Here is a 12,144-nt window from a genome sequence, read left to right on the forward strand (position 1 = left end):
TAGGTAGGAAAAAAGGAGTTTATGTTACATACTCAAGCCATGCAGTTAAACAGTGGTGAAGATAAAACCAAAGGCTCCAATTCTAGTTTAGAGTTAATTCCTCATTTTCCCATGTTTCTTTCTTTACACAGGTCATCTGACCATTTCCTTGTAACACAGCGCAGGACTAGGAGTCAGCCCGCCTATATTAAATCTTAATTCTCTCTCTCTCTTTTTTTTTAAGATTTTATTTATTTATTTGACAGGCAGAAATCAAAAGTAGGCAGAGAGGCAGGCAGAGAGAGAGAGAGAGGTGGAAGCAGGCTCCCCGCTGAGCAGAGAGCATGATGCGGGGCTCGATCCCAGAACACTGGGATCATGACCTGATCCGAAGGCAGAAAAGCTTTAACCCACTGAGCCACCCAGGCTCCCCTCTAACTCTTTTCTTACTGATTTTAGATACATTGACTTCTCTGAGCCTCAGCTTCCTCATCTGCAAAATGGGGATAATACTGAATGTGAAATGCATACTGTTATTTTCTCAACATTTCAGTTTTTTAAAAAAACTTCATGTTATAATAGTACAATAGGGGCTTTTACAGTGACAAGAAATGCGTAACAGCGTAACCAATGTTGGAAAAGCCTGAAATTCTGATGTCAATGCAGACGTTGTTAATTTTAACTGATGACTGTGTTTTCCCCATAGGATGCTATATTCCTATTAGAATAATTTGTAGGGCCTAATTTATCCTCATTTAATGTAATGTGTTATATATATGTACTTGAAGAACATATTTTACTTTTACTTTCATGCTATACAAAAATTTTAATTTATCCAATCTCAGAATTTCACCTTCAGAAAGGCCACCATGAATGTATATAACATTACTCTCAGGTTTGCTTTCCCGACCAATTTATCTGCAGAATACTAATGCAGAACACACATTTTTGAAGAGGCAGATGCAGCAAGTACGGTCTAACCCGGACTGCCCAGATACCCATCAGGCTTATCTGCTGAATGTTATTAAGCTGCAGTCCCAAGCTGGTTGTTCATTTTTATTAAAGTGCATTTTTCATTACTAAGCCAATATCTCATTGAACCCAACTTTGACCAAGATGGTTCTGATAACAAAAATGGAAAGTGTTATAAATTTTAATTCTAGGATTATCAAGCAGGGACCTTCGCGCACACGCACACTTCATTTTACCTGATCTAGAAATACAGCAAAACTAAGCAGAGAAGACTTACCTGGGCTTCTGTGTTTATCCTGTATAGGTCTTCTTTGGCACCAAATGTCCGCTTACAGTTGTCTAACCACTAAAGAAATAAGTAAATTTTAACATAGTGATTGTACAGTGCACCAAGAAACTGGTAATAAAACAGCCTGTGTGCATAAAAATCACTTTACAAGTGAACTTGAAGTTCTGGGACTGGTTATAGACAGGTCCTTCAGTCTCCACTTGAGCCTAATTATACGCAGCGGCCCAGAGCAGAACAGCGCTGTTAAGTACAAGCAGACGCACACACTCGGGCTTCGCTCACAGAAATGCAATAAAGCGTCTTCTCTTCCAGGGACGCCTGGCGCTCCTTTTCAGTCAACAGCAGCCTTCATTTTGCAGATTTTATTGGAAATCTTCTCAACCTATACCTGACCTGTGTCTAACGAAAGATGAGGCAATAAAAGACGTGCTTCCCTCCAGAGGCACAATTTAATAAAAGCAACTTCAAATTAAGCAGGTCGGTTTGCTTATCAGAAGTGTAATTCTCAGAAGACTGGTGTCCGTTTTAATTAGTGAAACAGAAACCAAAATCCATTTTAAATCTTGTTTTTATTTTTTCCCTTTTCTTCCTTTTGGACATTAATGAATGACAAACATGTTATCTCCGAAGCATACTGGATACAGAAGCCACATGTGGTTTTTTTCCCCCTTATCCACGGGCTATTCCTAAAGGTGGGTATTTATTTAAGGTATCCTTTCCTTGGTCAAATAAAAATAACAGTATTGTAGTTTAGTGGGGAAAGTGTGGGGCTCGTAGAATGTCCAAGCTGAAGTAAAAGCTGAGAGCCTCCAAGGGAAGCCCTGGGTTTAGACAGTTCGATTTTTTTTTTTTTAATGTTTTATTTATTTATTTGACAGACAGAGATCACAAGTAGGCAGAGGGGCAGGCAGAGAGAGAGAGATGGGGAAGCAGGCTCCCTGCTGAGCAGAGAGCCCAATGCGGGGCTCAATCCCAAGATCTGAGCTGAAGGCAGAGGCTTTAACCCACTGAGCCACCCAGGCACCCCAACAGTTCGATATTCTTAATGTCTGTTCTTTTTACTTCCTGGTTCTTTACATGTGTGCTCGATTAAGCATAAAACTAATATATGTATAAGAAATTAAGGCTTTGAGAGAAACTACTCGCTATGTTAAGGATACACTCTGAAATGTCTCAGTACTACCAGGCATTTAAAACGCTCAGCTGTAGCTGACTGTTCTATATGCAGAGAATGAAAATTAGACCTCTCAGTTATTTCAAAACAGTTCTTTGACCTTATGTTGCTTTTATTCTAGTCCCTCAGACTGCACAGGCCCTTAGGCTTTGGCTTGACAGCATCTCTGAGGAAACATGTTAAGCTTTCCTAGTGAGATAGGCAGCCGGCAGCCACTGTCAGAAGCGATCCAGCAGACTTCTTAATGTGAAGAACATTCGGCTGAAATCTATTGTAGAATGTGTCAGTATTTATTCATACAGAATGTTAAAATGCATCCATACCTAATCATCCTCACTAATCTAGTCCAATTTGTTCAAGTGGACGAATAAATTGGAAAAAACAGTAATTGATTATTTAATGTCCCATTCTTAGAAAATGTGATTTTTTCTATTGTATGCCCAGTGATCTAGCATTTTGGGAGCTTTAATTTCTTTTTTTCCACTCCATTAAAAGACATGTCCCGAGGCTACAGTCCCATGGCTACACACTGGCCTGGACAGCACAGGCCCATGCGATTCCAGCCAGTGTGGACCAGACACAGGAGTCTGTGTACACAATGTCTTCAGTTCATATCCAGTCAGTCTCCCTGCCATTACTGTTTCTTTACTCAAGGCTCAAGTGAAGGTTAAGACAACGGAGAGGTTCGGCTGCTGGGCGTGATGGAGTAGCTTGTATAAGGCCAGTCCTCTGAGGACAACCACAGAAGCAGAATACTGTCTGCCAGGATTGAGGGAGTTAGACCAAAGCCCTGAAAGGGAGCCCGGTGGAGATTTCAGTGTTTACTGCAGGGGATCTGCTTACTCGAAGCTTTGCTTATTCCTCAGGCAGAGGGGCTGAACAGATAGCGTGGGTGTGTGGCCCACGGTCTCACTGAGCTGGGAAAACAGGGTCATCAAAGGTAGGGAAGTTTTGAGGGCCAGGATGCTGGAGGAAAGGGGCCTGCAGAGAAGGCGCCCAACTGTGTGCAGCTTCCCTCGGGACGCTGCTGCTCTAACGTCTAACATGTGCGGGTGGCAAGGCTAGAAAACCAAGCAGCAGCATCTGGGAGGCTAAAAATTGAAGCAGAGATTTCTGGTCTCGTGTTGAAAAGAAGAACTGGTCATTAGCGGCCAGGATGGCGGGGGTCCTGATGCACACCCCAGGCTTTCACTCATGACCCTCAGGAGACTCAAGGTGTAATGGAAGACTGTCTTAATTATAATACTGTAATAGCAAAAACTATTAGAGGGGGAAAAAACCCGAGCAACAAGAAAAACTTGGTTCCAAGACAAGAAAGGAGGAAAAAAGGTAACGAAGAACAGATGGGGGAGGGGTGCCTGGGGGACTGGTCAGAACAGATGGGGGAGGGGCGCCTGGGGGACTGGTCAGGAAAAGGCAAGGATATCTCAGACTTCAGAGGTGGCAAACTAGCCTCCATCTAGCCAAGTTCTAAAAGGCTGTGGACAGAGGCATGACTTATCAAGGTCACTAATAGTAGCAATCTATCACAGCTTCTATGGTAGGCAAATATTTCTGAAGACACAAAAGGCACTAACCATAACGGAAAAGAGACGGGTAACCTGGACTTAATTAAAACTGAACACCTGTGTTCATCAAAGGATGCTATTAATAGTAAAAATGCTAGCCACAGAGAAGGGAAAAAATTTATAATACATCCAGTAAAAGGCTTGTGTTTAGAATAAACTCCTAGAAGTCAGTAAGAAATCCATAAATAATCTATTTCCAAAAATGGACAACATACTTGAAGGCACAGTTCAAAAAATGCCTAAATGAAAATACCTATTTGAGTAGGTGCTCAGGGGAAATGCACAATAATACCATAAAATACTGCACACCCACCGGCATGACTAAAATTTTAAAATTTGGAAATACCAAGTGGTGGTGAAGATATGAAGCAACAGTAGCTCTTGTCCACACTTCTGCAGGGATTATAAACTGATGGAGCATCTTTTAGGAAAGCGCATGGCAGAATCTAATAAAGGGGAACAAATGTTCTACCCCATGACCCAGCAATTCTCTGTAAACACTCAACAGATATGCGATCCCAAGTACACAAAAGATAAGCACAAGCATGTACATGGCAGGGTGGTTTCAGTCCCCCAAAGTCAACGGCAGCCCGGAAGCAGTGATCCTCCTCCGACCTATCGCTGGAAGGTCAATGGTCACCTCACGCTACGTCACAGAGCTTCCATCATTCACCTCTCCATCTCACCCTGAAGGCACTGCATCATCTCCCGTCATCACGGGAAGGGGGAGTCCCATATAATAATGTATTTTGAGAGAAAAAGAGACCACCTTCCACAGCCTCTCTTACAGTCCATTATTACTCTTGTTAATCTTCCACTGAGCCTACTTATAAAGTTCATCATGTACAGGAAAAACACAGTATACCTAGGTTCTGGGACTTTCTATGGTTACAGGCATCCACTGGGGCTCTTGGAATGTACCCCCCACGGATAAGGGGGACTACTGTGTTTGTAAGATGACCAGATCTTGCCCGATAGTTTCCCAACGTCGAAAACTCTTCCCTCTTTACCCATCCATCATTACTCTGTCAGTCCAAATGTAAGATTCCCTCCTCCCTTATAAGGGGAGAAAGCCTTAATATTAGTATGTTCTCATACCATATTCTTTCCCTGAAAGAATCTCACAATCTAAAATTACTGTCTGTCCAGGCCTAAGGTCTGATCTCTATTCCATGAAGCTTTCCTAATGGCCCAAAGTGACCTTGCTTTGGAAATCACAGTGTATAGCATCAGGTCTGTTAGGCCTGTGCAGTGCTGTGAAGTCTCTTTCACTGCCAGTACTTTTGTTTATGCCTTGACCCTTCACTTCTGTTACTAATTATTCATCTATAGTGTTTGTGCTTTATAGTCTCACCTAGTATATTAAGGGAACAAGAGCCAGGTTTTATACTTTTCATTGGCCTTTATGTGATAGATACATATTTTTAATTAAAATTTCTTTTAAGAACTAGTTTCAGGTGTAGAATTCAGTGATTCATCACTTCCGACTCCCAGCGCTCATCACGCGTGCCCTCCTCAATCCCCATCACCCGTTTACCCCATCCCCCCGCCCCCCGCCCAGCAACCCTCAGTTTGTTCTCTATAATGAAGAGTCTATGTCTTGGTTTGCCCCCTCTCTCTTTTCCCCTATGCTCATCTGTTTTGTTTCTTCAATTCCACTTATGGGTGAGATCCTGTGGTAACTGTCTTTGTCTGACTGACTGATCTCCCCCAGCATAAAACCCTCTGGGTCCACCCATGTTGTTGCAATGATAGGATTTCATTCTTTTTTTATAAAAGGCTGAGTAATATTCCACTCCCCCCCCCCCCAATATGGACCACCTGACGAATCTGCATGTCATCCTTGCACAGGGACTAAGCTAATCTTGGGACTGTTCCAATTTTAGTATATGAGCTGTCGAAGTGAGCGCTCCACAGCACAGATACTTAATACTAATTAATGAAAGATCTATCTATTCTAGGAAAAAAATGTCTCCTACATATCGTTTGTGTGAAAAGGAGAAAATAAACACTTTTCAGTTTTCTTGCCCCTGCTAACTATAAAACCTTTCCTCTCTGGGAACAGGACTAGTGTTGTTCTGCAGTGCCTGACGGGAGTGGAAGAAACACTTCTTGGCGAGTGCTGTCTATAATCTACTACATGTCTCTTTCTCCCACTGCTTGCCCGCATACAGGTCGTGGGAAAAAGATGCCAGCTTTGTCACAGGTGACACGTTTTCTGGATCACAACAGCACAGTGCCTTCTCAGAGAACTAATGCTTTTATCTCTCCCCTTGCCCTGTGGATAGTTTTCCAGGATGTTCTTAAGCTCTTAGAGGGCTGATTTCTAAAAGCCAACGATGGGGATTCACCGGACAGAGAGTTCAGAGGGAGGCCCCACGTTTCTCAGTAAAACCCTGAGGCAAGTGCTTAGAGGTCCCCTTTTCTAGCTTGGTTGTTCAGCTGCCAAGTTAACATTTCTGTTGTCAAAAGCGAGCTACTTTTTTCCCGTGGTGAAGCGAGACTGACCTGCTCAGCTGCTTCTCTCTTAGCATTGTATGTATCCAGGTGTTCCTGCAACTCCAAAACGCTGAACTTGAGTGTTTCCAGCAAACCGCATGACATCAGCTGTCAAATCAGAAGCATTGAGGCAGGTTATCATTTCTTTTCTTTTTTTAAGATTTTATTTATTATTTGAGAGAGGCAGAGAGCAAGGGAGAGAGCACAAGCAGGGAGGAGAGGGAGAAGCAGACTCCCCGCTGAGCAGGGAGCCCGATGCGGGGCTCGACCCCAGGACCCTGGGATCATGACCTGGAGCCAAAGGCAGACAGATGCCCAACCGACTGAGCCACCCAGGTGCCCCCAGGTCATCATTTCTGATCACGGTCATGAGACTGGTAACTTTTGGGCCATGGAATTTCTGTTAGTTGGTTTTCAGCCCAACTTAGTGCCAATGTCCCTTTACTGCATTCTGTCCCATACAGTGAAGGGCTGACCCTTCACTGAAACACAGTATGAATGCACTGGGACTTCAGGGATGCCAGCAAGGACAAGCATGGCTTCAAATGCTTTCCAGAGAATGGCCTGCCAGACTAGTATAGATCTTAACTTAAAGGTAACACCCTTGAAGCTTCTTAAACCTTAATTCTCTAAATATCTTTTTCTTTTCTTTCTTTCTTTTTTAAGGAGAGAGGGAGAATCTTAAGCAGGCTCCATGTCCAGCGTGGTGCCCAATGCACCACCCTGATCTCACCACCCTGAGAGATCATGACCTGAGCGGAAATCAAGAGTCTAACACTTAACCGACTGAGCCATCCAGGCGCACCTCTCTCAATATCTTGATACATGATCTCTGAGTATGTTTGCAAACAAAATGGGAGGACTGAGCTCTGGGTTCTTCACGAGGGTAGGTCTAGCCCTCTCCTACCCACTTTTACTCAAGAATTGGAAAAGAAGTAGCCATGTCTAGAGTAGGGCTCTCCAGCTTCCCCATCTGGGACTCTGTGAAGGTGAGGACAGTGAGGGCTCAGAATCAGAAAGAGTCACAAGTCACTGCCTATAATATGCCAGATATTTTTAGTCAAATTTTGCTAGATATTTTTAGTCAAACTGAAAATGTAAGCCTTTAAACTTCAAAATTCTCAACTGTCTTTAAAAAAAAAAAAGACCATTTACTGATTGGTGCCATTCACATTTAGTCTTTATAATAAGTCTTTATATAAAAACTTACTGTTTCAGCATCCACGAAGACCGTCGGGCATTCTGAACACATCATCATCACTTCCAGCGAACTTTTAAACTTGGCACCGATGCGCTGCAGGCTCTCACCAAGAAAGCTGACTGCCTCATTAGTTATATCTCCAAACTTTCTTTGAATTGTCTATGGAGAAAAGCATTAAAATATTTTTTAGTGTTTCCTAAGAAGGCCTTTTTTTTTCATCTTTAAGAAGTGTAATTTATAGTTAGGGCAAATTTTATTTTAAAATTATTATTGTAGTGATACATAGAATTCTAATAACTGGTCTGTAAATTCATGTGTTTAGGCTCATTAGGAAATGTTAATTTCACAAAATGATCAAAATTTACAAAATCATGACTACTGAAAAAAGAAAGCAATGATCCATGCCATTCGCCTCCCCATTCCTGAGATTTTTTTCATTAGGAGAGAGAGAAGGAATACAGGCTGCACTTCACTGGAAATAAAGTCCTTACATGTTTGAAGAATTAGCTCTTCTAAAGTTTTAGTTGAAAGAAACCTTTAGTAAATGCAGTTTACTGTGCTTGGCTATGGGATCCATCTGATTTAATTAAAAGTCCTAAAGATGCATTGAAGGTACGATCTTCTCAAAACTCAAGAATACTCATTAACATAAAATAGATCGTGCCTTACCCATAATGAGCGCTCAGTGACTCAGACTACATTTTCACTGGTGTAATTATATGAATAGTCAATGTGTATCCACAGGTATCATTCTGCTTTAATAATAATAAAGTCAGAAGCTACAATCTCAGGCATCAGGAAACAGAGTATCATTGGGAAGAAAAAATACACATAAATAGGAAACCAAGTAGCCGTGCAAAAGGACAGAATAATTTCATGAGCATTAAATAAGCCCCAGGAGGGAGAGACTGGAGGCTGGAGTGGCTGGAAAAGCTCCACTGAGAGTATGTACTTAGCTCAGTCTTCCAAGACGGGCAGCATTCGCTGGGGTCAAAGGGAAAAGCAGGAGCATAATGACTGAGCTGGCATTTCTCTGTGCCTTAGTTTCCCTGGCTACAGAACACCAGAAATATGTCTACATCTCATAGGTAGGTCTGGTCTAGGGATTAAATAATGTAAATCGCTTAAGCGCAATGCCAGGCGTGCAGTGAGCGCTTGTTGAGCTTATGTTATTATTCCTACACTTGGAAGCAATCTTAGCTAAAATTTTTGAGGTGTGCGGAGACACAGCCAATTAACTGAGTACTTAATGATAAGCTGTTTTATGCTAGTGACTGCAAACCCCTTGAACGCAGGGACTATGCTTCTTATTTTTTATGGCATCCTGGTTGGTGCCCACTTTACTGCAGAAAATTTAACAGTTTTTATCACGTTCAAGTTTTATTTTAGTTGCCTAAGGGGAGATATCTGTACTAGTTGTTGTATCAATAATCAGCAGTACTACAGTGTCATAATATAAATTTAAATAATATCACTATCTTTGGGGAAAAGTTTTTTTCTAAATATTTATTTTTTGGGGGGGTAGAGGAGAGGGAGAGGGAGATAGAAACCCAAGCAGACCCAGCTCTGAGCGTGAAGTTCAATGCAGGGCTCATTCTCAAGACCCTGTGTTCACAACCTGAGCCGAAACCAAGAGCTGGTCGTTCAACACACTACACCACCAGGAGCTCCGGGGCAGGGGAAATTTTTTTTAAAAGAATAGCAGTGGGAGGACGCCTGGGTGGCTCAGTGGCTTAAAGCCTCTGCCTTCGGCTCAGGTCATGATCCCAGGGTCCTGGGATTGAGCTCTGCATCGGGCTCTCTGCTCAGCAGGGAGCCTGCTTCTTCCTCCTCTCTCTCTGCCTGCCTCCCTGCCTACTTGTGATCTCTGTCTGTCAAAGAAATAAAATCTTAAAAAAAAAAAAAAAAAAGCAGTGGGAAGATGAAAATTTGAGACATTAAGAAAAAATAAAAATCGAACAGAATTTGAATAAAAAAATGAAAGAAAATAGAATTTAAGGTACTGATTTTAGATTTAAAAAGAAAAACAACAACAAACCCATAACTTTATCGGGTAATTGTTAATATAAATTCAGAAAACTTTAAACCTGCCGGACCTGAAACAGCCTGGAGAACACGTGAAAAGTGAACACGGCACAGGACCCGTCTGTGTCAGACAGCATCTGGTTGACATGGCAGCGCCAGGCTTCCTCCTCGTCATCACACGCCACTGGCTGAAAAGCAGCTATTATGGCAGAAAGAAACGGTGATGGTAGACGGGACGTCTGGACTTCCGGGAAGCCATCTTGCTCATCTTCATCTTGACTGTGAATACAAATATCACAGTAATCATAACACTATCCTAAAATAGTTTGAGTCATCCAACGTAGATGGCTTTTATTCAAATTTACGCATTGATTTAGAAAGCCACAACAGGGGCGCCTGGGTGGCTCAGTGGGTTAGGGCCTCTGCCTTCGACTCAGGTCATGATCCCCGGGTCCTGGGATCGAGCCCCACATTGGGCTCTCTGCTAAGTGAGGAGCCTGCTTCCTCCTCTCTCTCTGCCTGCTGCTCTGCCTATTTGTGATCTCTGTCTCTGTCAAATAAATAAATAAAATCTTAAAAAAAAAAAAAGTACACAACTTAAACTTTGTAAGAAAGTACAAGGAAGCAGGTTTCCGTGTTCCTTCTCCTAAGCATCTTTGGAATTAGAAATTTACTTTCAAGCAACCGGTTACCTTAAAACAAGCCAAGCTCTATAATATGCCAGTGCTCTGCAGTAATTTCCAGCAACTTCTGTGAATAACGCCGTGTAGAATGCTTTCATTTTAAATGATCAATCTTGGAGGGCTTTAATTTAACAGGTCCAAACTGGTGATGACGACATGTAAAGCGTTCTGGCTGTTGGCTTTGGGTCAGGGGCTAGTTTAGCTGCTTTAAGGACTGTGTGAGTCTGTCTTCACAGCAACTCTGAAGGTTGGGCTCTTATTACCTCAGTTGTTGTTTTTTTAAGATTTTATTTAGTATTGACAGAGACCCAGTGAGAGAGGGAACACAAGCAAGGGGAGCGGGTGAGGGAGAAGCAGGCTTCCTAACAAGCTTGGAGTCCGATGGGGGCTCCGTCCCAGGACCATGGGATCATGACCTGAGCCGAAAACGGACACTTAACGACTGAGCCCTCAGTTTTACCATGATGAAACAAAAAGTTCAGTGAAATTCAGTATTATGCTTAGGTTATTGGGTGGGAAATGACACAGTCAGAATTTCAACCCAGGACTCCGGGTCCAAACCCAAGGTTATAAGCCTCGACACATACTGGAAGCTCAGCTACTTCATGAGTATATATTATAAGCCTTGTGGTGTGTAACAGATTGTGGATTCAAAGAAAAATTAGACCACGCCATCCCTTTGGAGGAATTTATAATCCCAACAGTCAGATACTACAGATAACAATGGAACAATGAAAAGAAATGAAGGTGTGTTTGGGTTGGATATTCTGTAACGAAATGTGTGACCCTGGGTCTTAAGGCTGAAGAGGTGTTTGAGTCAGAAACTCCATAAAGAAATGTTTTATCCAAGGTCTTAAAATTGCGAGTTTCACACGACAAAGTAGCTCTATAAGGCTTTATAGAAATTATGGAGCAATTCATAAGGAAGGGAGGGATTTGAGTAAAGACGGAGTAAAAAATAAAAATAAAGCAGACATCTGAAGTGAAAACTTTAAGCCATACCTCAAAAAAGTATAATTTTACAATGTCACTGTAGTGATTGATCTTAGCAAAATGTATTTCTTGTAAACCCGAATGGCTATCCCTCTGTATTAGTAGGGGTACACTACTCGATTTCATCTTTGGTATTTGGCCAAAGTCCATCATTTGGCTTCAACCTTTTAGAAAGCCCAATAGTTGAATATCTACCTCCACATCACTTCTGGCATCCCTGCCTTTGTGTACGATGAATGAAATGAGTGACTGCAGGTTACTGCCGTCCGAATCGGTAACGTGAATAAGGTGTATCACTGTGGCAGTTAATATCTGAATGTAGACTTTCAAATACAGGAGAATATTCTAGGTATATTGAAGAGTGAAAACCTCCTTCTGTGCTGTGTATGTTAAAACTCTATTATTACTGGAAGGGGTGCCTGGCCAGCTAAGCTGGAGGAGCACACAGCTCTTGATCTCAGGGTTGTGAGTTCAAGCCCCACACTGGGTTGAGTGCTTAGTTTAATACACACACACACACACCCCTCTATTATCACTTGAAATACAAATGAATGGTTTTTATTGTAAGAGTGAAACTCTGAAATATTTGATGACTACTAAATATTAATATTTGATTAAAAATAACTATCAAAGATCTTGAAATTAATGAATGGGGAAGTAGATATACGGACAGTGCATTAAGCTAGACAACTTTATAAAGAACATGATTTTGAGCAACAAATATTTATAAAACTTAAAAGAAAAATAAATAATATCTATTT

The 12,144-nt window shown here is 41.9% G+C and overlaps 1 protein-coding gene and 1 non-coding gene across 11 annotated transcripts in view; both read right to left on the bottom strand.

The window, feature by feature from the left end:
- The window catches only part of FRYL (FRY like transcription coactivator), a 261,657-nt gene that overhangs the window by 6,808 nt on the left and 242,705 nt on the right, over positions 1 to 12,144 (bottom strand). For all 10 annotated transcript variants that reach the window (XM_032334261.1, XM_032334264.1, XM_032334263.1 and 7 more), the window contains 4 exons: positions 9,779 to 9,986; positions 7,692 to 7,841; positions 6,491 to 6,589; positions 1,229 to 1,297 (listed from right to left, as the gene is read on the bottom strand). In XM_032334261.1, coding sequence (XP_032190152.1) covers positions 1,229 to 1,297; positions 6,491 to 6,589; positions 7,692 to 7,841; positions 9,779 to 9,986 — 526 coding nt within the window. The remainder of the gene's footprint in view (positions 1 to 1,228; positions 1,298 to 6,490; positions 6,590 to 7,691; positions 7,842 to 9,778; positions 9,987 to 12,144) is intronic.
- On the bottom strand, positions 5,789 to 5,892 carry LOC116585438. Its single transcript, XR_004283628.1, has one exon. It is a non-coding gene; the product is annotated as a U6 spliceosomal RNA (small nuclear RNA).

The sequence above is a fragment of the Mustela erminea genome, chromosome 2 (genome assembly GCF_009829155.1).
Source record: "Mustela erminea isolate mMusErm1 chromosome 2, mMusErm1.Pri, whole genome shotgun sequence".
NCBI lineage: Eukaryota > Metazoa > Chordata > Mammalia > Carnivora > Mustelidae > Mustela > Mustela erminea.